The following is a 23540-nucleotide window of genomic DNA, read 5'->3' on the forward strand; positions in this document are numbered from 1 at the left end:
CAGGAGCCTGGAAGAACTGAAGTCTCCAAGTGTGACTCAGTTTTATCTTGTGTCAGCTGGTTACAGATCTGTGTTTCAGAAGTGAGCTGTGGGTCTGGGTGCTGTAAGGCTGGAGGGATGGGGGCTCTGGCAGGACTGCACACTCTCAGTTGTCATTATTGGGCCTTGCTTTTCTTCCCCAGAGCACACTGAGTGCAGAGGACCATTCTCCTGAAGACAGTTTCACCCTGAACCCCGCGGAGCAAGGAGAATACCCCAATCTCCAGGCTGCCCACCGGCCCTTTCCCAAGGAGCAGTTCCGGCAGGAGAGCGGGCATACGGCCTTGCAGAGAGATGGACCCAGATCTTTTCTCCTGGACCTCCCAAACTTCCCTGACCTGTCCAAAGCAGATATCAATGGGCAGAATCCCAACATTCAGGTACAAATTTATGTTAATATCTGACCATTTTATAACTTACACAAAGTTATTTTACTGAGCCAAGACAACTTTCAGCCTGGTTTCCATGATGCACAGCCAGAACAATCCGTCTCTACCAACAGAGAATCTATATAGTACAATATAATGTAATACAGTATTATATATTAAATATATATAATGCATACTTTTTCTCTCTAAGTTAATGCACATATTGCAATTTTTTTCTGAATTTCTTCTTGGATACTGTTGATTGCATAAGTATGGAGATCAATGTAGACCTGCTTGTGATACTAAACCCATCTTTGTGATTGCCATTTTGGAGCATATTGCCTTCACTGAAAATAAATGGGTGTTTTAATTTCTGCCTTCAATTTACTGTTGTAAAATTTTTGAACAGATTTGCATTTTGTATACTATTATAAAATGCAACTGTCACCAAAGGCTAACAGAGAACAAGTATTTCAGTTTCAGCTCAAAATGCATTCTTCTGTATGGAAGTGAGACTTAATTTCCGTAGCAGCTGCTTGTAGTATAAAAAAAGTTGTCTGCAAAAAACTTTGTTATATGTTATTCCTCAAACAGTTCTTGGGTTTGGAACGGTCTCTTACAAGCCACTTGCATCTTGAAACTTCAAGGATTGGAAAGAGGAAAAAATGAGTGATTTGTTTTTAATTCAGAGCATTAAAGCAAAATTGGCATTAATAAGCAGTCTTTTTTAACCAAAACAATAAATTCAAATGTTCTTCTGCCTAAGATGTGCTTATAAAAACAATGCCCTAATAGATCTGGTTTTCTGGTTAAATTAATTCCTGGCTTCTTAGAGTCCCCCAGCCCACAAAATTACCATCCTTTTGATATGTCTAAGAAGTATGTATATAAAGATGTAATAGATCTGCTGGTGAGAGGCCAGCATGCTCCAGAGGGCTGGAGCACCTCTGCTCTAGAGACAGGCTGAAAGGGCTGGGGATGTTCACCCTGGAGAAAAGAAGGCTCAAGGGAGACCTTAGAGCACCTTCGAGTGCTAAAGGGCCTCCAAGAAGGCTGGAGAGGGACTTTTCACAAGGGCATGGAGTGATAGGGCAGGAGAGAATGGCTTTAAACTGGCAGAGGATAAGTTTAGTAGTTTTAGCTAGTAGTTTCAGGAAGAAATTCTTTACTCTCAGGGTGGTGGGGCCCTGGCTCAGAGAAGCTGGGCTGCCCCATCTCCGAAAATGTTCAGGGCTAGGCTGGATGGGGCTCTGAACAACCTGGTCTGGTGGAAGGTATCCCTGACCATGGCAGGGGGGTGGAATTAGATGATCCTTAATACCCCTTCCAACCCAAACCAGTGCATGATTCTTACCCATAACTGGGTGAGGAGAATCTGCCTCCACAGCATCACTCCCTTGCATTCACCATAGATGAGTTGGGCCATTAAGAAGTCTCACAGATTTGGGTTCAAAGGCAGGTCTAATACTTGACAGGCTGAGGGAGTAAACATGTTCAACATGTGGTGATGGAACATATCTCTTGTGCTAGGAGAACCATTCCAGAAAGCTTTAGGAAAGTATCTTGGCTTGAAAAGTCAGAAGTCTGCTAATGAAGGCAGGAACCTTCCTTGAAATGGAAAATGTAAATCCCTTTCCTCCAAGTTATTATCATTTTGAAATTAAGGGGCTCTCAGGCAAAGATAGGGGAATAGGAATAACAATTGTTTACTAGGGAAATTAAAATACAAGTGCAATAGTACAAAAAAAAATCAACACTGACAGAGTCAGAATATGACCTGACAGCTTATGGGTCAGGGTGGTGTTAGCAGTCCCATTAAATGGTGGCTGCAGCCCTCCTAATGTTCCAGGTGTGGTTCTGTTGGAGTAGGGATCCTGGAGAAGGGTGGAGTTTTCCTCTGAAGGTCCAGTGGAGGTGTAGGTAGGCCTGGTCTTCCTCTGGGAATGCAGTGGGAAAGGGCTGCTCCTCTGGGAATGCAGTGGAAAAGGCTGGTGTGGTGTTCCAAACCTCAGATTATATCCAGGTAGGAATGCTTGGCTCCTCCCTCTGGGCGGAGCATCTCCCAATGGGATGATGGGATTTTATCAGCCATGCAGTGACACTCAATGGCCCATTAACAACAGGTGGGAGGATTGGCTGTGGGAGAGATAAAGAAAACTGCCCAATGAACAGAAGAGAACTGCCCCACCCCTAACAGATGGCAGTAGAATACACACCCCCACTCACATCTTGTGACCTAAGACAGAAGGGAAGATTGGAAGCTGAAGGGACCCCAGATTGTGGCGTGAGGCAAATGATGCAACATCACTATTTGAACAGTATGTAAACTGCAGAGGAGGACAGGAGGAAACAAAAACCTTTCCTGAGCAGTGACAGCATACAAAGTTCAGACACAGGGATAAAAGAGATGGAAACAGTTCCCTGGCTTGTTTTCATGGTAACTGCTGGTGCTGCTAAGACCTCTTTTTCCACCATCCAATCTTGGAAATATGTCAGCAGCTCTGTCAGCAGTTTTGCTGGACTCTGAGAACTGGGAAGACTGGTCCTGTAAACTGGAAAGGGGCAACACTGATCCCAGATCCCTATGCACAAGGTTGAGCCCTTTCAGAAAGAGGCTCCCTAAGTTCTGCATTTTATTTGCTCTGAATTTACTCTGCTTATTTAGGTGAGTAAATAGTGAGTACACAAAGCTTCTTTAAGTTCTTGTTTGACACCCTTACAGCTGGTCAAGCCTCATGGACATAAAACTCCCATTAATTCCTTACAGAGTCAGAGAAAGTTTATTTTTTTGCCTAAAGGTTGTAAAAGTTGGCCTACTCTTTTATGAAAAAACAGGATTATAGTGAATTCTTCCTTGTTAAACAGTACTATACTGACCTGAACAGAAATAGAGACACTTGTTGACTTGTAAATTTCTCATCGGCTGTTTGGCAGGTGAAAACAGAATTGATGCTTATTTTTCTTTTTGCACAATGCCTCCCAGATCTGTAAGTTACAATTCTGGGAGTGTTGATTTAAAGAGTCCGCCTAGGACTGAGAGGCTTGATAGGAGAAAACAGCCTCTGTTTTAAGATAGCACAATGGCCACATTTTCTTCTCAAAGACTCAAAACCTCTTTTTCCTTCTACTGCATAAACCAAAAATAACATTTTTTAATGGAAATTATACCTGGGAATTAGAAATCCAAGAAAGAGGCATAAAATTCTTTGAAAAATGGAGGTGGAAAGAGTGAGTTCTCTTTAGGGCCATTTCTTCTCTGGGTCCTGTAAGGTGGTGCTTGCTGTATCATGCCCTGGTATGTGTTGTTTTAATGATGAACTAAAAATGAGTATCAGAACACCATCAGAGGAATTCAGACTACCCCAGGTACTGCCATATTTATTAGATGCTAATGTAAGTACAGCAGACTGTCTCTAGAAAACCCTCAGAACCAACAGGCAGAGCTGCAGTAATCCAAGTGACTCTTTGCATACATGACCAGGACAACCCTTGCTGGCCTTCCTGTGGTGTTGTAGCCTTGTAAAATTTCCCGTCATTTAAAGTGGCATTTTATGCTTCAGCTGTGCTTCCACACTAGTTGTTGAGAGTAACCACAGTGGGCACAGAATGGCTGCTTGGTTTGGGGTATTTTGTTTTCTTTTTTGTCATTTTAACGATTCTGTCAATGCCTGGAAGACTTCTAGATGAGAAGGTGATTACAAAAACTGATTACACTATTTTTTAGTTCCTTTCACAAATGGAAAATCCCTGCTGTCTAGGTTTGCACTTGTCTGACAGACCAGCCAAGGGATGCCTATGCAGACCCTGTAATTGGTCAGGTTACTCAAAGTCAGAATTGTTCTTTCCCCTGAGCAGCAGAATGAAGTCACATGGGAGGTGTACAGGAACCTGTCTGTTTTCCATTTCTGATGGGTTTTTCTTGTCTGTTCCAAACAGCCTCTACAACCTCTCAGCAGCCAACCCTCTGTTTGGAGCCAGATGTTTCAACCTGCAGTTGAACTCTTGCTCTTGTCCCTCACCTTTTCTTTTTATTAGTGGCTTCCCAGGTTTGTGTGCTGAAACAGGGTCAGGGAGTGTTCTCCTCTGTTGTGGCACTGCTTTGCTGCTTCCCCAGCAGTGCTTGACACCATGAAAAATGAGCAGAAAAGGGAAAACTCACAGAACCATGAAGTGTGGGTTGGGTAGAACCTTCAAGATCATCCAGTCATTTTAAGTCCCCCTGCCATGGGCAGGGACACCTTCCACTAGATCAGGTTGTTCAGAGCCCTATCCAGCCTTGTCACAGCTGCAGGGCAATAAGGGCATTTTGTTAATAATAATGTTCCTCACTGAACTTAGGTCTTGGTCAAGCTTCATGACCAATAGAGCTGAAGCCCAGTTGAGTGAGCTCCAGTTGTAATGTATGTGTCAAACTTTTGATGAGGTGATGTGTTCTAGATGAACACTGCACAGAAACAGGTAGGATTCCTGTTTAAAACCATGTTGATAACCATGTTAATTGACAGGAGTGGTTTTAAAGCAGAAAAAGTTAGTGCCTGCTTGGTCTTTGCCATTTGCCATGAGGCCTGTGGCCATATTCACCAGCCACACCACTCCTGTGCTGCTGTGTTTGCTGTGTTATCTACTCGTTACCTATTTTCTCTCTTTGATACCTACTGGGTTACTGCCTTCTCTTAGAAACACATCTACACAAACATACACAACTACAGAGAAACAAGGCTGTGTGATCTGCTTTGAAAAAAGAGCTGCAGGCCTCAGCTCCTCTCCAGGTTCACCCATGGCCATTTCCCTCACCTCCACCTGCATCACAATGTCACTTTTCATGTATTTTATTAGATGAACTTTTTAGCTATCATTTATATTTATCCTTTGAAGCTGCTGGTTTCAGTGCATTGGAAAGCAGCACCCTTTTGGTGTTGTCACAAAAGACTCAACAGTGTCTGACCAGCCCTACCAGTCTCATCTCCAATTTAGCACAGGAAGAGGCAGAGGGCTCCAGTAGTGCTTGTTTCTTGTAATGCCTGTAAGGTTTAAGGCCTTGAGGTAGTAGCAAAGCATTTGCTGCCAGGTGCAGCCCTGGAAGCACAGTGGAGCCTTGCAGGAGCTTGCAGGGTGTTCCAGCTGCAGAGCCTTGTGTGGGCAGAAAGTCCAGGGTGCCAAGGTTAAACCCCTGCCAACACCAGAACTGTGCAGGTTTCCTTGTGTCATGCTGTAACAAGAGCTCACTGCAGAATGCAGAATTCAGGGCTGGAACACATTTTTATATCTGGGGTTCATCAGAGATTCCAAATTGGATTTACAACATCAAATAGAAGTTTCAGGTCTCAAGGCACATTGTCTTCTTTGCTCCCAACAAATCTTCAGGGACCCTCACTTTTCAAGTCCAGAAAACTGTTCTAAGTGACATGACACAACCAGAACTAAATTATTGCCACTGCTGATAGCATTTTAATTAAAATTATGTGATGTAAAGCCAGATGTACCATTTCAATCTCGTACTGAACTTGTTCCTGTTCTCCTGATATATTTACCTCATTGCTGTCTTACCCAGAATGGCAAGTTCTCTATTGAAAATTTGCATCGATTGCTTGAAAAAAAACAGGATAGAAAGGCTGTAGGATCTGCTGCTTGCACAACATCGCAAACATACTTCTTCCTGAAACATAATCTTCTGGTCACTTAGGGCAATGTTTACACCAGTAAAGTGAATTCAGAAACATTGTCTCAGTAAACAGGACAAAGAACACAGAACTTTTTGTGCACTCTAGCAGGCTGGGATAATATTTATCTTCTGTATATTTTTGGCCAGGAGAAAATTGGATGTTGGTGTCTGGAGACATCTGTGCATGATACACTTGTTTCATTAGAAATTGCCTGCAAATCTGTTGTTTTAATGTGCCTACGCCAATTGTTTTTAACAGTTTTCAGATGAATGCCCTTATTCCTAGCTCATACAACCATAAAAGAAGTGGCTTTATTTTAGGTTTGAATACTTCTGGGGATGACTGTGGATTTATACAAGGACTATGTTACCACAGACATTTTGGGAAGTTTGAGAAAAATCTTTACAGTTTTGATAATCACTGGAAGAAGAAATCAGCCTCTAAAATGGGCTCCAAGATAGAACTGCTAAACCAGATCTGTTTTTTAATTTTTAAGAGAACATGTTTTTGTTGGAATACTTACACAGTATGAAAACTTTTCCAGAGCTTCTCTAAACGCCTGGTTTGTATTACTCTAGTTCTTGATCTTTATTCTCTAATTCCTGATTCCTTTATTCCTTTTTATAAACAGCCCCCAATATAGAAACTGATCACACAAGTGACATATTTCAGTGCCATGTATGTGTACAAGCATATGTGTAAGTGCAGTCATGGGCTAACACTGTAAGTCTATCTGTGAGCACTGGGAAGAACACAGTGAAAGCTCATTTTTCAAAATTTTAGAATGGAATAAGGGAGCAATTTCTCACTGAAACAGCACACAATTCTTCTCACAATTCTGCCCTAACTTCTGGGTCATAGAGTGGAGGAAGGATTACTAGGATTGTGCCTCTGGAAGGTCCATTAAGCCAAGTCCCTGAAAACACCAAAGTCAATTGAAGTTGGCTTCTGATTTCCAAGAGTGGCAGTTCAGACAATCCCAGGATTCTTTACAGAATTTCTTTCACTGTATGATTTTTATTCAACAATAAACACCTTGGTAATTAAATCTTAAAGCAGTGCGGAGGGGAACATAGATATGTATCAGACTACCACACTGGATTTTGCTTTTGGTGTTTTTGGTTTTTAAATTGGCTGTGTGTCGGGAAACTCATTTTAGAGGCCTTTCTAATAAGGTTCCTCAGAGATAAAAACAGACTGAAGTGGCTGGTTGCACAGATATTCCAGTCTTGGAAGTAAGTAGCTGTATGAAAGTGTGTGTGTTCCACTGGAAGTGTGTGTGTTCCACCTGCCTTTCCTCACCAAGCTCAGCAGACGTTTCTCTGTCCCTGCAAACCTTCTTTTCCTTAAGATGACTTGGCATCATCAATCATTATTTAAAATCAAGTCCTTGTGGTTCTTCAGATTGTCCTTGGCTGAAATAATGCCAGTTCATGCTGATTGACTTTCATACAGCTACAGATTATCAAAGCATATGGAGCAATTATCATTTTTTTAAATCAGAGGGGGTTTTTTTTTCCACTTTGCTGAGTCATTGCTCAGAGAGTTAGTGTGGTCCTAAAAATACTTGCTGCTGAAGTACTAGAATTGTACTGACTTCCAGGTGGGGAGTACTAAAGCCCCACCACTGGCAGTGTCTGCTGCTCAGTAAGGCCAATTCCTTTCATTTATTGTGAAAACTTGTTTTGCTTGGACAGAGGTAACAATTTTGAATCCCTGAACTGACTCTGATGTTTTCAAGCTTATGAAATCCATTTTCATTCTCGGTCTGTAGAAACTGAGGTTTAATGAAGTACCCATTCCAATTCCATATTTAGGCTGGGAGTGAAATACCCTTTGTATAAAGGAGCCATTAGGCTGACAGCTGTACTTTCCCTTGCTCTTGCTCTTTTCCCAGTGGAGCTTCCTAGTAGCCTCCAAGTTTTTTCATTTCAATGGCCTGGTCTATGGTAAAATGCAAAGCATGAAATAATAGATCCAAAATCTCCTGTCTCCAAAGAAAGGATGTGTGGGCACTGTTTGTGTTTGCAGCTCTGAAGATACAACAGTTCTGCTTTGCTTCCCATGTCACAGCCTGGATCACAGATAGCTGTGACCTTTTCTTTCTTTTCCTTGTATGTGTCTTGTGATTTTACTAATACCAATTGTATAAAACTAATCTTTTATGTACAATGCACATCCACAGAGCTGTGTAAATTACTTTTAGCATAACAGTGTATTGTTTCTGTTTTATGCAACCTGATTTTCATTGTGTACCATCTTGAAAGGCTGAAAATGCCTCTGTACCTATTAAACATTATAGATACATCTGACAATCACTTGTGGTTGTTTAGCCAGTCCAGTGTAATCACTGAACCATATTACCCTGAAACATCAGAGCATTTTATGATCTATCTGTGGCCAGGCAATGCTTGCATGACTCACAGAGCCAAGGTTTCTGGTGGAGAGTCTCTGCTTCTACCTAAATGGCCACCTATATGCACACACAGTATTTATCCAAGAGTTTTACAATTACACATTGTTCAGCACAGAAAGCAATAATCAAAGGTTGCTCCTATGCAGAATGATACTGCATTTATGATGTCTGAGAGGGAACTGGGCAGCAAACTCTGAATTTTGGTTCTGGGCTTCTGTTAGAAACCATAAACAGGTTGACCATAACAGGTCATTATGCTCTCCCAGCACGACAAAAGAACCAACTTTAAAGGGCTTTGCAGCAAGTGGCTCACTCAGCAATGGTCAGAGGAGCTGCTGGCTCCCATCACTGCCACAAAGTGTGGTTTCATGCAGCAGGAACAGCTGAGCTGCTGCCAGAGGGGCGAGACAGATGCAAACCCAGCAATACCTGGGCTCTGCACCTTGACCTTCTCACATATGGCCTTGCTTATCCTGAGTCAGCCCAAGTCCTTGGAACAGCATCTGCACACTGGTGTGCTCCGTGCTTGCCTCGAATTCAGCCTCAGCATAGAGCACAGCTTTGGTTTTCTTTTTCCTGGTCATATATGTTAGGCTCTGAACACATTTTCCCCATAGGGCAGAGAATTCTGCTGCAAGGGTTTTAGGCACAGCGTGGGTTATTATTTTGTGCAGGAATTTTCCTAGCCTTGGTTCTGAGGTCTGATTCAGCAGAGGTAGCAGAAGGAATCCCTCAGCCTCTGCATGTCTCTGGGCTCAGTAATCCACATATGGATTACAACATGCCAAACCCATGGTATTGCACAGCCCCCTTGCCAGGCAGCACCTTGTCTGTCACCATGATATTTTCTGAAAATTCCTCTTTGCCCAGGATTTTCTCCTGGGAAGCTGAGAAGTCTCAGCTTCTCCCTGTCTTTGCTGCTTTGGAATGTGGCTTAGACACTGTTTACCAACAGGTGCATGTTTGATTGGTTTCTTGTGAATTGTTTTAACTTAATGGCCAGTCACGATCCAGCTGTGTCAGACTCTGAGGAGTCACGAGTTTTTGTTATTCATTCTTGTTAAAGCTCCTGTCTGCATCCTTTCTCTATTTATTTAGAATAGTTTTAGTATAGTATTCTTAATATGATATGATATGATATAGTATAATATAATATAATGTAACGTAATGTAATGTGATACCATATGATATATGATATGATATAATATGATATGATATGATGTGATATGATATGATATGATATGATATAATATAATATAATATAATATAATATAATATAATATAATATAATATAATATAATATAATATAATATAATATAATATAATATAATATAATATAATATAATATAATATAATATAATATAATATAATATAATATAATATAATATAATATAATATAATATAATATAATATAATATAATATATATAATGCAATACCATGCAATATAATACAATACAGTACAATACGATACAATACAACACAATACAATACAATACAATACAATACAATACAATATAATATATCAGCCTTCTGAGAACATGGAGTCAGATTCATCTCTTCCCTCATCCTGGGGACCCTCACCAACACCACACGTTGTCTTTGCTGTGTGGGAAGTTTTCCCCCTGACAGAGAGGAGGCACTGACAGGCTGCTCTGCTCTGAATCCCACAGGTTACCATTGAGGTGGTGGACAGCCCTGACCCAGAGCCAGACAAGGAGCTGCAGAAGGAGGGCAGCAGGCCCAGCTGGCCAGCCCCGTCGCCCGACTGGAGGAGCTGGTGGCACAGGTCCTCCACGCTGACTCGCATGAGCAGTGGTGACCAGGACTACAAATACGACAGCACCACCGAGGACAGCAACTTCCTGAATCCCCTGGGCGGGTGGGAGAGCCATGCACCCAGTCACCGGGCGTTCCAGTCCAAGGAGCAGCCAGAGTACGGTGGGTTTGCGTTCCAGGCCTCCCGCGGGCATCCTGGGATTCTCAAAAACAAGCGTGGGGGAGAAGGAGAATGGTGAGGCATGGCTGAGATTCAAGCAAAATAGAGTTTTTCAACATGTGGCTTTTGTTCATCAGCTTTCAAATACAAATCTGTGCAAATGGACAAGCTTGCACTGTGGTAGCTGCATTCCACTAGTAAGTCTATAATCTTGAAAATCATACCAGTTATCCCAGAAGAGGGCCTTTTTTAGTCCAACGTGTGCTTTTTTTAAAAAAAGTGGAGGAAACAAGGTTTCATATTTATTTTTAGAGTAAGGGTAAGTACAAATTTAGAATCGTGCGGTGGTTTGGGGACCAGAATATAATTATTGGATAAATAAGCAAGATCTGAAACGTGGTAGCGTTTGGTGGATACACAAATAAGATGAGTTATGTTGGTGCATGTGTGGGGAGTGGCGTGTGCAGCAGGAACATTGTGTATTTTTGTGTGTAATATTCTTCCAGATGTGTCATGGGGAATACAATTGTTTTCAGCTTGTTGTATGAAATAGTTGCAGAAACTAGAAACAGAGCTACAGCTCTTCACTGCCCTGGCAGGCTGTGACTATCCACATGGGAATGGCCCAAGGGAGGTGAGCTAAACTGTGCTCACAGAAAAAGCCCCTTGAACTTGTGTGTAAATACAGATTACTTTTAGTCAGAACAAGGTGTCATGCTACTTTTACCCTGGCATTTCTGTTGTTATTCCCCAGATGCTGCAGAGTGCAGTAAAACAAAGTAAAACAAACTTATTCTTCCATGGTTTGACTGACTTGAAGTACTAGAACCTTAAAAATCAAGAGAGAGTTTTTTATGGAATAAAAGCTGTGGAATAAAAGTGTGTTTAAACACATACATATGTATTAAATTTTTCAGCCAGAAGATTAAATCTATCCCTTCTTTTTGCACCTATATTTATTTGTGGGCAGGGTTTATTGCCAAGAATTCATATCTTAGGTAGTTATTCATATAAGTTAATTGTGATAGAAAAATCATAGTAAGAATTACAAGTATGAATATAGGAAGAACAGGTTGAGCTGCAGCTGAAAATCCAACATGGTATTTTCAATACTGTGCTTCATAGTGCACTGTAAACATGAGGTAGGTAGGTCTAAAAATTATCCTAGAGCTCCCTGCTGCACAGCAGAGCATCCAGCTAGCTGGAAGCAACTCCTGGCCTCTTGTCTAACCTGAAATGCTCTCCAGGAGGATGCAGCAGCAGATCCTGCCCATGAAGGGTGTAGATGTTCCACCCACTGACATGTTCTTACCTTTCCTGTGGGTGTCTCTCTCCCCTCCTGCCACTGCCAAGGGCTCTCCCTGCCCTTCCTGGGCATCTGTTAGACTGGCATTGTGCCTGCTCACCTGCCCTTCCTCCTCACCAGCTGTATGGAGATAAAAGAGCTGGAAAGGAGCTGGGAAGAAGAGCAGGACCAGGCACAGTGGGCAGATCACATTTTCCTGAGACATCTGATGCCTTTTTTGTGCTGTTGTGGTGCCTGCCTGCTGGCAAATCCCAGAACCACAGGTCTTGCACACTGACATTAGCCATGTTCACACCCACATCCCACCACAGATACCTGATTCCAGTGTGGTGGCTTCCCCATCATCAGCCCTGTCAGAAAAGGAGGAGGAACACATAAGGTCCTTGCACGAGGAACTCACATCTAGGAAGCTTGCTCTGAGTGAGATCTATAACCTCCCCATACTCCTGGCAATAAATGTTTAATAGCACCCCACAGAGCTGTTGTCAGTCGCTGCATATGGAACAAATCAAGTTACGTGTTCTGCTAACCAGCTCAGGAAGCCCACAGACAGCATGGCCCTGGGGGAAAGTGTGTAGCACAGAGGCCAGGCAAGGCAGGGATCCTCCCTGGCTCTGCTCTAGCTCAGGTACTCTCCCCTAGAGCTATAGAGCAGGGCTGTCTCTGAGCCACTGAACCAGATTTTGCTTTGCTGTCAGTGGTGGTGTAACCCAAAGGAGCTGCAGCTGCAAGTTGTGATCACAGTAAAATATCTCCTGTAGGTTGCAGGGAAAACCATTAAGACAAATGTTCCCTCAGCTAGGGAGGCCAGTGGGGAGGCAAGAAAGCTGGGACAGGTTCATGGGCTTTGTTTGGTGGCCTTCACATGGTGGGATGTGCAATAGTTTACACAGCACACAAAGGAAGCTGGTTCTGAAGGGTTTAGGTACTCACAGCGCATCAGCTTTTTGTTTTGGTGTCCAGTGCCTTTGGCAGTCTGCCAGAAGAAAACAAAATCATGTTTCTTTTTCCTTCATTTCCTTCTAGTAAATAGTCAGATTTGATGTTATTTAATAATTCACATAAAACACTAAATACTGCATGTTGTTCTTGGTGCAAGAAAAGCATGCACTTCCCTGCTCTCATAGCAATATTCCCTGTTCAAGGGACTGAAAAACAAAATTGTGATTTTCACTCATGACCCTTAGCTTCCCACAACACGCATCTTGCCCAAAAACTGAGTACTGTTGTGTGCTTTGAAAAGATGAAAAAGAAAACTCAGTTTATTCTTTGCCTGATGAGTCTGTGGTCCGCAAACACATTCCTGTATGCAGGGAAATGACGTGAATAGATGTGTGCTGTTAGTTCACGACCGAGCTTTGCAGCTGAGGATCCTCAGCAGCCAAAAGGTCAAAAGAGAAAGGAAATATTTTTTCAAATAATGTTGCGTGCATTTCCCTGAGGAGCACCAAGTGTGAAAACCATTTAAGCAGCAGCCTCGCGCCTGGCACTCGGCCCCGGCTCCAGGTAGAGACATCTGGATTCCATTCGTGCTTTGCCTGCTAAATAGAAACCACCACACAGTAGTTTTTGGGCAGCAGGAGTTTTGTTTCCTCATTTCCTCCCTCTCATTTGTCCTGTGAGCAGATTACATGGACGGTGAGGGCGAGTGGAGCCCCTGGTCCCCGTGCAGCGTCACCTGCGGCAGCGGCAGCCAGAAGCGCACCCGCTCCTGCGGCTACGCCTGCACCGCCACCGAGTCCCGCACCTGCGACAGGCCCAGCTGCCCAGGTGGGAATTGCCCCTGGAACTGCTGCCAGGGGAGCAGGGATGGGTGGGCAGGGGTGGAGAGGGCTCTCTGCACACTGAGCCTGGGGGCTGTGTGCGCCGTGGCAAGGTAAGAGATTTTCAACGCCGTTTATTCGTAGTAATGATGCACTGCTAGATGCAGTCCTCCATCCCCTGGGACTTAAAAGACAAGTACAGGCTTTCTCTAGGTCGTGGCAGTCATTTTTGTGCACGGGTGTTTTATATTCTAAAGGGTGTGATCTACTCCCTTGAAACAAATTTTGAGCTGTTTTAGGATTTCCAACTGGCTGTGCTGTTACCTCAGTGAGCTCCTGTTTTGCTGTGAAGGGGATGGCATTGCTTGCATTGTGAACAGGGATGAAGAGATGTATAGTTTTGGCTTGAATATATTCAGAAAATATGGCCAAGGAGCCTTGCCTTAGCTCCTACCCATTCACAGGATTTGACATTTTGAAGTGTCCTCACCATCACTCACTTACCATCTTCACTTTGGCAAAATCAGGGCTGAGCACTCAAGCCTACATCATGAAAATTTGAAGCTGCTATGGAAAACTGGTTTTTAAATGTTGCTGTGTGTTCAAATTTAGACCAATTTGTCATGCAGAAGCTGCCACAATGCAGGGGATAGGTGCAAGTTCATTACTTCCCAAGATCAGAGAGAAGTGAAAACACAAGTCGTGGTGGTATGCATTACTCTCAGTTTACTTAATGACTCAGAAAGGCAGAAATTTCTAAGCTAGAGGTCAGGCTTTTTTTAATGGGAAATAAAATGTCAGCAGTGCTGGAGAGGAGACTTAGAAGACTTGGTGAAAGAGTTGGAGAGAAGTTTCTGACTAGCAGATAGATCCATGTCTCCATTGCAAAGCAACAACTGCAAGGCAGTTGAGGGGAAAATGTTTCTGCATGCTCTCATGCATCCTAAAACCTCAATAATAAGGAGTAATTCCAGAAGAAAGCAAGTAACCCCCAGTTATATTCTCTAGTATTTATTACCAGCTAGCACCAAAAAGTGGCAAACTTGAAAGAGTATATTATGTCATACAACAGACCTCCAATGATCAGCAAGCAAAATATATTCACTCTTTGATGCTGTGCTGACATTTTCGAAATTACAAGGTCAAAGCTCAGCTTCTGCTGTTTATAATTCCAGCAGTGAATTACTGCCTTGTAATGGGTTCTTGGGTATCTATTATTCTACATCTAGTGCTGGAGTTAAGGCAAAACTCTATGATAATTTTGTTGAAAATTGGCCTGAGGCTGTTTTGAAGCTTTGCAAGCCACTATTATGCCCCAGTTCAGGAGATCAGGAGAAAGTTCATTGGCAAGAAGATGGGTGGTGAATAGACTTCATTATTAACCATATAGTTATCACATACTAAAGATCTTTCAGTTCTCTTTAAAGGCCTTTAATTCAATGGAGAGGAAGGAAAAAAAAACCTACTTGTGTTAGGCCTGCACAATGCTAGGCCTAAAAATGCTAGGCACCTCAATAGGCTGAACTAAAGCAGCAACAAAAGGATGTTTACTTTGGCAAGATCATTTTTCTGGCAATGCCTGTGTCTCTCAGCTGGTAGCAAGCAATTGACTGGAGGCTGCTGGTAAATCCTGATATGTTGAGATCCTGATATTTTGTTTTGGCAGCTGTAGGTGATGGGGATGGAATTGCTTGGAGAGGTTGCTTATCTCTTACCTACTCACACCTTTTAACTGCCTGGCACTGGGAGAGACCAACAGGCATCAGTCTTATTGTACCAGCATCATTCTTCCTTGAGAAATGATTGCCCACATGCAGGGATGAGCTTCCTCACCTGACTTCAGCCCTGTCACCCTGTTTTACCTTATTAACATCTGTCACAGACATCTTTTCATGAAAATCTTTTCATCAGGATTTTTTCCTGCTGAGAAGCTGAGAGGCTTCAGGAACAAAATGTAAACATTGTTTATCTGCTGCTGTGGAATGCAACAGGTGCATCTGTGATTGGCCCATGTTGGATGTTTGTAATTAATGGCCAATGACAGCCCAGTTATCTTGGACTCTGTCTGAGACACAAACCTTTATTATTCATTCCTTTCTATTCTTAGCTTAGCTGGCCTTCTAAGATGAAACTTTTCCTTCTATTCTTTTTAGTATAGTTTTAATGTAATATATATCATAACACAACAAATCAAACCTTCTGAACATGAAACCAACATTCTCGTCTCTTCCCTCACCTGAAAACCCCCGTGAACACCGTCACAAACGTCACAGGTTCCCTTGGTCATTATGGTTTTAAAAGAACAGTCCAGCAGCAGCTTCAGAATGGTTTTCTGCCCAAACAACGCACCTTGCAGAGGCTGGGGAGGAAGGGGAGGTGAGTTGGCAGCTGGTTCCATTGTGTTTGAGTGGGGAAGCAGCAGCAGCACTAACTCGTGTTTGTCCTAGGGATCGAAGACACCTTCCGGACCGCTGCCACAGAAGTGAGCTTGCTGGCAGGGAGCGAAGACTTCAATGCAACCAAACTGTTTGAAGTTGGTAAGCAGCCTCATCAATCCTTCAGTAACAGATAAGAGACTTCCTTAGGATTTTCTTAGTCCTTAGTGGGATCAAGACACTGAGTTTTAGCATTTAGTAACAGCCATTTGTTATCTTGCTCACATTTGTGATTTGAAAATTTGCTTTGGTCAAAGAATCTTTCTCCTCTTAAGTTCTGTGCTTGTTTCATCATAAAAGGGTTATTTGTTGTCCTAATTCAGAAAAGAGCTGTAAGACTCCACAGTAATGGATGGGGAGGAAAATCAAACACTCTTTATTATTTTGATTAAATAGCCTCGAATGGAAGACCCTATAAAAGCATTTTCATTTCATGTAAAAGAGTACAGCTGTCACATCAGAAAAATTGAAAAAAAAAAGACAATGACTTTTATGAGCATGCATTGCTTTTATAGCTCTGTGTGCTGCAGTGGTAGTAGCCAAAGCAAATTTATAGGGCATGGCTTGATTCTGAACTATCTCAAATTCAGTCCAACATCTGCAATGTCCTGATTTCGTCCCTTCAATGAAACCACAGTGTGGCCACTCATAGACACTGGATGCTGGATTAATTGAATAAACAGTGTAACCCAGCACCTCCCTACTGTGGGAGAGCAGAGCACAATAGTTAATGACAGCCAGGATGACACTCTTTAAGGAGATAGAAAAACAGGAAACAGATCACTAAGTAAATATTCTGCAAGAATGTGTGCTGTAAGAGTTTTAGGTCCCAGTTAGTTTCTCTCCTGCATAGTCATCTTCAAGTAAGAGTGGAGCAAGATATGCAGGTGGTTTTTGACAGCCCACAGGATGATATAGACACCTTAAATAATGTTTTAGGCAGGAGATGTTTACCTGGATTCTCCCAAGAGTCTTGCAAAATAATGAAGTGCTGGTATTAAATTTGCTGCTGGTCTACAAATCTCTTTAATCCTGGCTATACGTCTTGCCTCTGGCACCATAAACTCCTGCTGATGTACAGCCCCTCTGATCTTTTGTCACATATGTCCTTTAAGATCCTGAGTCACTTTTGGCTGCATTTGCCTGATAAGATGTCAGTCTCCATGTTTGAGATACTGATGCTTGAAAAGTGAATATCAAATAGAAAAAAGTATTTGTTCTTTAAAGAAAGACTGAATTAGGGTCTAAAATGTACTTCAGAAAGAGTAATACAGGCCTTGCTTGCCATCTTGGAATCTCTAGCATCATTTGAAACTTAATCCTTCATCATCTGACTGCCATTTTTCCTGTTGAGTGTGTTCTGACTAAGGTTTCTAACTGGAGACTGGCACCAAATCACTGTGATTTCCCCTTTTTCTGCTGCTTACCAGCCCATGGTAGTGTCTCTTGTGCCTCATGGGGATATCAGTAGCTTAGTGAGAATTTGCCAGGTAGAAAAAGTGTCACAGATTCTTACTGGCTCGGTTCTGCCCTGTAACTCAGACTAGCCCTGAAGTCAGTCACAGGTGATTTCTTTATCTGACAGGACAGCACAGTGGTACACTGTGGGCAGGGCAGCAAACTGTGACTGCCCTTTCTTTCTGCAGCAGAGCACTGATGCTGTGTCGCCATAGGACACGAAATAACACAACTTAGACACGCATCTTTCTGATGGTAAAAAGAGAACTTTTATTTCTTATAGATTTCTAAAAGTGACAGTGGATTGGAGGGTGACAGTGCCACCTCTCCAATGACACTGGACAAACCAACAATCTATTAAATTTCTCTCCTTCCATAAAAGAATGCAAAACAGTAAGTTATTTACGTAAATTGTGTGAGAAAGTTCATTACAAGAACGTAAACATCAGAAGGCTCAGAAAAACTTTAAAAATCAGGGCAACAGTGCTGAACAGCTCCACTTGACTCAGCTGCTATCACTGATCACACCAACTGGGATGCTGCTTAATGCATCTTAAGTTTCCATTTCCTGCCCTGAAACAGATACTGATAGCTGTGAGAGATGGATGAGCTGCAAGAGCGAGTTCCTGAAGAAATACATGCACAAAGTGGTCAACGACCTGCCCAGCTGCCCTTGCTCCTACCCCAGAGAAGTTGCCTACAGCACTGCTGAGATCTTTGACCGGCTCAAGAGGAAGAACTTCCGCTGGAAGGATGCGAGTGGTCCGAAGGAGAAGCTGGAGATCTACAAGCCCACGGCGCGGTACTGCATCCGCTCCATGCTGTCCCTGGAGAGCACCACGCTGGCGGCGCAGCACTGCTGCTACGACGACAACATGCAGCTGATCACCAGGGGCAAAGGGGCAGGGACACCCAACCTGATCAGCATCGAATTCTCAGCAGAGCTGCACTACAAAGTGGACATCCTGCCTTGGATCATATGCAAGGGGGACTGGAGCCGCTACAATGAAGCGCGGCCTCCCAACAACGGGCAGAAGTGTACGGAAAACCCCTCAGACGAGGACTTCTACAAGCAGTTTCAAGAAGCAAGGGAATACTGAGAAGATTTTCCTTTTCTTCAGATGCTAAATAGCATTCGTTTCCTGGATGCCAAAGAACTGGTGGTGGCTGCTGCACTGGCTCCTCGACAGGGGCCGGTCAGTTCCTTTCTAATGAATGTATATAGCTGTAATATAATAATACATGAGTATTTTTCACAGTGTGTGTAATTTATAAGCACATATCTCTCTGTCTCACACACACCTATTTTTGCATACAGACATACGTAAGTCTTGTCCTGATAGGATTTTATACTGCAGTAACGTTCGTGTAATAATGTGCATTTCATTTTATTTCCCATCTGTAACCTAATGAAGGGGGTGGGGGGTAGCTGCCATCACCATCAGGCCCCAAGGCCCCAGCTGAGGAGGCACATACTTAAAAGTTGTTATAAACAATAGGATTGAAGAATGTACTCTTCCATATGGGAATGGTTTACAAGATTAATGCACCTACAGCATCAGTTTTCTCTATAATTGGTTTCATGACCAGTCATATCTAAGGAGGGAAGAATTTTTTTTTGGAAGGGTAATAGTCAAAAGTGAATATAGAAAATCCCTACCGATTTTTCCTCTTGGAATTCTTCCTGTTACCTTCTAGATCAGGTATTTGCAGTCCACCTGGTGTAGGCTTGCAGGAAGATGCAGCTGTGGTTTTCCTATGGGCCAGAAAATGTCCTGGTGCAGTGGTTCTGCAAGAGTTCCAAGCAGCCCCCTCCTGGAGACAACTCTGATACAGAGCTGCAGCTGCTGGGGCTTCCAGAGCAGCTGTGAACCTGTGAACTGAGCATTTAAGTCTTTGGAGGAGTGAGGGCAGAGAAGGAATCCATATCAAAGGACCAAAAAGATCACAGTTCCTTCCCAGTTTTTTAATATGGAGAATGTTTGGATCTGCTTGTTTCTTTCTTTTAAGAAAAGGAAGTTTATTATTTTAGAGAACAGTAAAACTGGAATCCACAAGTTCCCTGGGATGAAAGATGCAACAAGCCCTTTTTCCCCATTTTTCTCATGCTGAATGCAGTGTCCTACAGCAGAAGCTGTTCTTTAAGGGAAGCTTCCTGGGAGGAACTACTGGTGTCTTAAAGTGTCTTAATTTTTTAAAAAAAGCTAGCATTATTTTTGTAAAGTATTTATTGAATTGTAAGAATGACTCACATGTGGGATGTATCTCTAACATAAAAGTTTTCTGTAGATGGAACTTGATTTCCAAGAACACAACTGTTGTTAGGCAAAGATTTTATTTCCAAATTTTTATAAAGTGCAAGTTTACAAACTGTCATAAAGCAGCTCATATCTGCATTCTGACGAAAGATTAAAGTTACACCCTGGGTAAATAAATACTTACAGTTCCATCCTTTGAAAGACAGCCTTGCTGCAAGTCGGTGTGTTCATTTGGAAAACCAAGGCTAAATGTCACTAGAGAAATGCCTATTTTGGGGTTATGTGGTCTGACACACATTTATGGAACCTCACACAGAGTTACAGCCGACCGGCATCGCCGTCAGCCTGAGCTCAAAGATTCAAGACAGACATAAAAGGCAATTCCCTCTGCTTATATACAGGCACACATAGATGACATTTAAGGTCCCTTCCAACCCAAACCCTTCTATGGCTTCCTGTAAATCCTTTCTGTGTCTCTGTTGGCCTCTGGGGTGAGGTTGATTGCGAGCTCACAGACGGACACGCGCGTGGTGCCCCCGGGCAGGGCCAGCTCTGTGTTGGCCGGCTCAGGTGGTGCCAGCCGGGGGTTCAGAGCCAGTCTGGGCCGTGCACACCCAGTCTGGGCCCTGCTGGAGGCTCTGCCAGCTCTGCTGGGCTGCTCCAGGTCTCCAGGAACGCGGCGGTCCGGGCAGAGCCACCGCACATCTGCGCCAGCGACGGCTCCGCTGAGGTCACCTCGGCAGCTGGAGAACTTGGCCAAGGCATCCGAGCATCCCACATCCAGGCCTGAGCTGGTGGGGAGGATGTGGATGTGTTCTAGCACAAGCTGGTAGTAACAAAACATGGTTAGTTGAGAAAGAGGGTAAACAGAGGGATCACCCCTTATTTTTTTTATAGAAACCAGATTTTGTAAATGCTTGCAAGGTCATATGAAGGCGCCACTAGCTCGTGGAGCCAGTTAAATTGACAGCAGATGGATGAAAGGCACAAGGAACTCCAGGATCATTTCACAGGGAAGACAGGTATTTTCAGGGAGAAAGCTCTGCTTCTTACTTCACAATGTGGGGAGGGAACAATATTCTCAGGTTTCTCTGGGAGAGAGATGAGAGCATTGGTCACAATTCATGAAATATAAAACACATCCCTGCCCTTTGTTGGATTAGTAAATTATGGTGCTATTGAGAAATGCTACTACACTATTAATACAGAACATAGCACATAAAGTGTTGGGGAAGAGGAAAAATTATTCTAATAAATGAAATGACGCACAAAGTTTCGCTCGTAATTTGCCAAGGCTGGAAACTCTGAGGGAGCCAAATAGCTTCTGATAGGACCTACCAGGTGTTTCATAGGATGAGTCCTGGAGAGCAGATTGAGATAAGTAACAGTCTTTATTAAAAGCAAAGTCTGTCCTACTTCATAATAAATTATGATCCATTTTATTTTCTGTTTTCTTTATCTCCTTTCCAGTGACCAAAACTGTACATCAAAAACCTTTGTGTAGTAGACTTTAGCTAGGAGATGGAGGGTACCATGGCCAAATTCAGCTCCATCTTTTAAGTACAGAACTCTTCCTATTAGAGCAAGGCCCAAGGAAGGGATTGTGGCTCCCATTCCCAGGCACAGGGCGGTGGTGAGGAGAAGATGTTGTTATGTTTCTTACGTTGCCACAGAAAAGACATATTGGAACACTCAACCAAAGACATGGGGGGGGGGGATTGAAACAAGCATAACTGAGCAGGGAAACTGAAACAAGGAACCAGTCAAGTCATCCAACTTATTTTTAACCCCCGATCAATCAGCAGATACAGATTAGAGCATGGCTTCTGAGTCAAGTTGGTGGGAATGAATCAAGCTGGCACAGCTGCTGTGAAAGATGTGTGGAGCAGTGCCCCGAGGCAGCCATAAATGGATTGAATTGTACCTTTGATGGTTAAAAGGATGAGTGGGCCTGGCTTCACATTGCCCGGACAGCTGCTGAGCAGCAAAATTCCACTAACATAACCCACAGTGATGCATATGGGTTATAGGACAATATAGAGAAAACCAGAACCATGCACACATCGATGAATCCCCACAGCCCTGCATTAGTTACCAGCTGCTTTTCCCCCCTCCTGCTGTGCAGACTGGTTAGCACTGTCAACACAAGACATTCTTTGGAAAAATGCTGGTGAGCTCGTGGGGCTGTTCCAGATACAGCCATCACACTGAGGTTGTGGGGCTGGCTGCAATGAGCTGCTGATGCACCTGACACATCTGAGTGGAGCCAGCTGAAGGCAGGAAAGGGGGAAATCTACCTTTTCCTCTTGAGGAATCTGCCCTGCTTGAATGGCAGGGCCTTGATGCCACGGTGTCTCATTTGTGGTCAGGAGGGAAGGCAGTGAGGAGGGAGAGCATCAGCAGGAAGACCACCAAAATGAACATGACACTTTTCCCAGCAAACTGGAGGGAGTGTGTGTTGCCACCTGGCCCCGTGGCATTTCTGTGCCAGCTGAAGGAGCGTGTGTTTTTCTGTCACCAATTTCCCGCTTCTTTACCTTTGTAACTTGCAATGGAAAAATGTGTGGGCAGTTTCCATTACGCCTGTGCTGTTTCAGACAAATTAAGGGGTTGGCTAAGAAATCGCTGGTTTCATATTTCATACAGAAAACACACACATGCTTATATTTATATGTCTATGTAAATTAATTTAGGATATCCTCTAGTCATGTGCTGTGCAGCAGTGCCTGCAGGAAGGGTCCCAGAGCAGAGCACTTCCTTGCCTCCTGCACAGGGCATGAGGCTATTTTTGCACTTGCACAGGGGGTAGAAGGGCCAGGAGGCTAAAATGGCAGCAGTCATTCTTCAGCTCTGCCCCTTACGAGTGGCAGGTTTATTCATTTTTCCTTTTCAGCTGCTCTGCTAAAGCCACAGAGGCCTTTTACGACCGTGCTAATTTTCTATCAGTTCAGGGAGTTATAAAGTTTTTCTTTATTTATTCTCTATCACAAAAAGGATCTGGGAGTGGAGGGGGATTTTTAAGCATACAGAGAAACTTTTCATTCAGTACATTGCACATTTTACAAGGGGTTCAGAATGTTATATTCTGGAAGTGATAGCAGTATTGCACAGGTCAGAGTGGCCAAACAGCACAGCTAAGCGTGGGTGGCTCTGGTCTTCAGAGAAGTGCTTAGATAATATTTCCTTTTTAAAACTGGGCAAACAGCATTACATGTGTTAAATGTCAGAGCTTGCTGTTTATTATGGGTCTGACCAATGCTTTGCTTACAGTGGAACAGTGCTTCACTTATGGATTTCAGGAGGACTCTGGTAAGACTCTGAAACATGCCTGGAGCAAGAGACAGCATGTGCACACCATGGTGGTGGATACAGGATGTGAGTCAGAAGGTTTGGGGACCAGAGAAGGCTTAGGAACCAGTTCCCAGCCCAGGCACCATATTCCAGGCTGGTTCCTGCCTCTGCACAGCTGTGCTTAACCCATTTGCTGTGCTTAGCCCATTCCCTTGTCCCCAAATCCAAGCTGCAGCCATTCCCCTTTCCACACTTCCCAGGGGCAGCTCTTGAGGGGACGCTGCTGAGCCATGAAACACAGAACTGGGACACAGCTGGACTTGGAAAAGCCCCATCTGCCTGGTAGGGCTCCCTGAGCCGGGCAGGGAAATGGGAGAAGTGCAAATGAGCTGCGCCATGCAGACACAGGGATTCCTGTATCCCGCTGCTTCTGGCAGAGCTTACCATCAAGCACTCAAAGGGGAGCACCTTCTAATCACAGTGCAGCCAGGATTAATACACCTCCTGCCTGCCAAAAATGAGGGCAAACCTTGAGCAGCCTTGCAGCACTGCTGCAGCTCCTGTTACCCCAAAAAGGACAGGGGATCCAGCCTGGCATGATATCTC

At 43.5% G+C, this 23540-nt stretch overlaps 1 protein-coding gene across 2 annotated transcripts in view; it reads left to right on the forward strand.

Moving 5' to 3' along the window:
- The window catches only part of ISM1 (isthmin 1), a 42133-nt gene extending 21987 nt beyond the window's left edge, over window positions 1-20146 (forward strand). Inside the window, exons 2-6 of one of the 2 annotated variants that reach the window (XM_063152536.1) lie at window positions 183-419; window positions 10158-10425; window positions 13356-13499; window positions 15940-16029; window positions 17968-20146. In XM_063152536.1, the coding sequence (XP_063008606.1) occupies window positions 183-419; window positions 10158-10425; window positions 13356-13499; window positions 15940-16029; window positions 17968-18485 (1257 nt within the window). In that variant the 3' untranslated portion in view covers window positions 18486-20146. Of the gene's footprint in view, window positions 1-182; window positions 420-10157; window positions 10426-13355; window positions 13500-15939; window positions 16030-17943 lie in introns of both variants that reach the window. The other variant, XM_063152535.1, reaches the window with a different exon arrangement.
- Window positions 20147-23540: the final 3394 nt, after the last annotated feature.

This window comes from Melospiza melodia, chromosome 3 (genome assembly GCF_035770615.1).
Source record: "Melospiza melodia melodia isolate bMelMel2 chromosome 3, bMelMel2.pri, whole genome shotgun sequence".
Lineage (NCBI taxonomy): Eukaryota > Metazoa > Chordata > Aves > Passeriformes > Passerellidae > Melospiza > Melospiza melodia.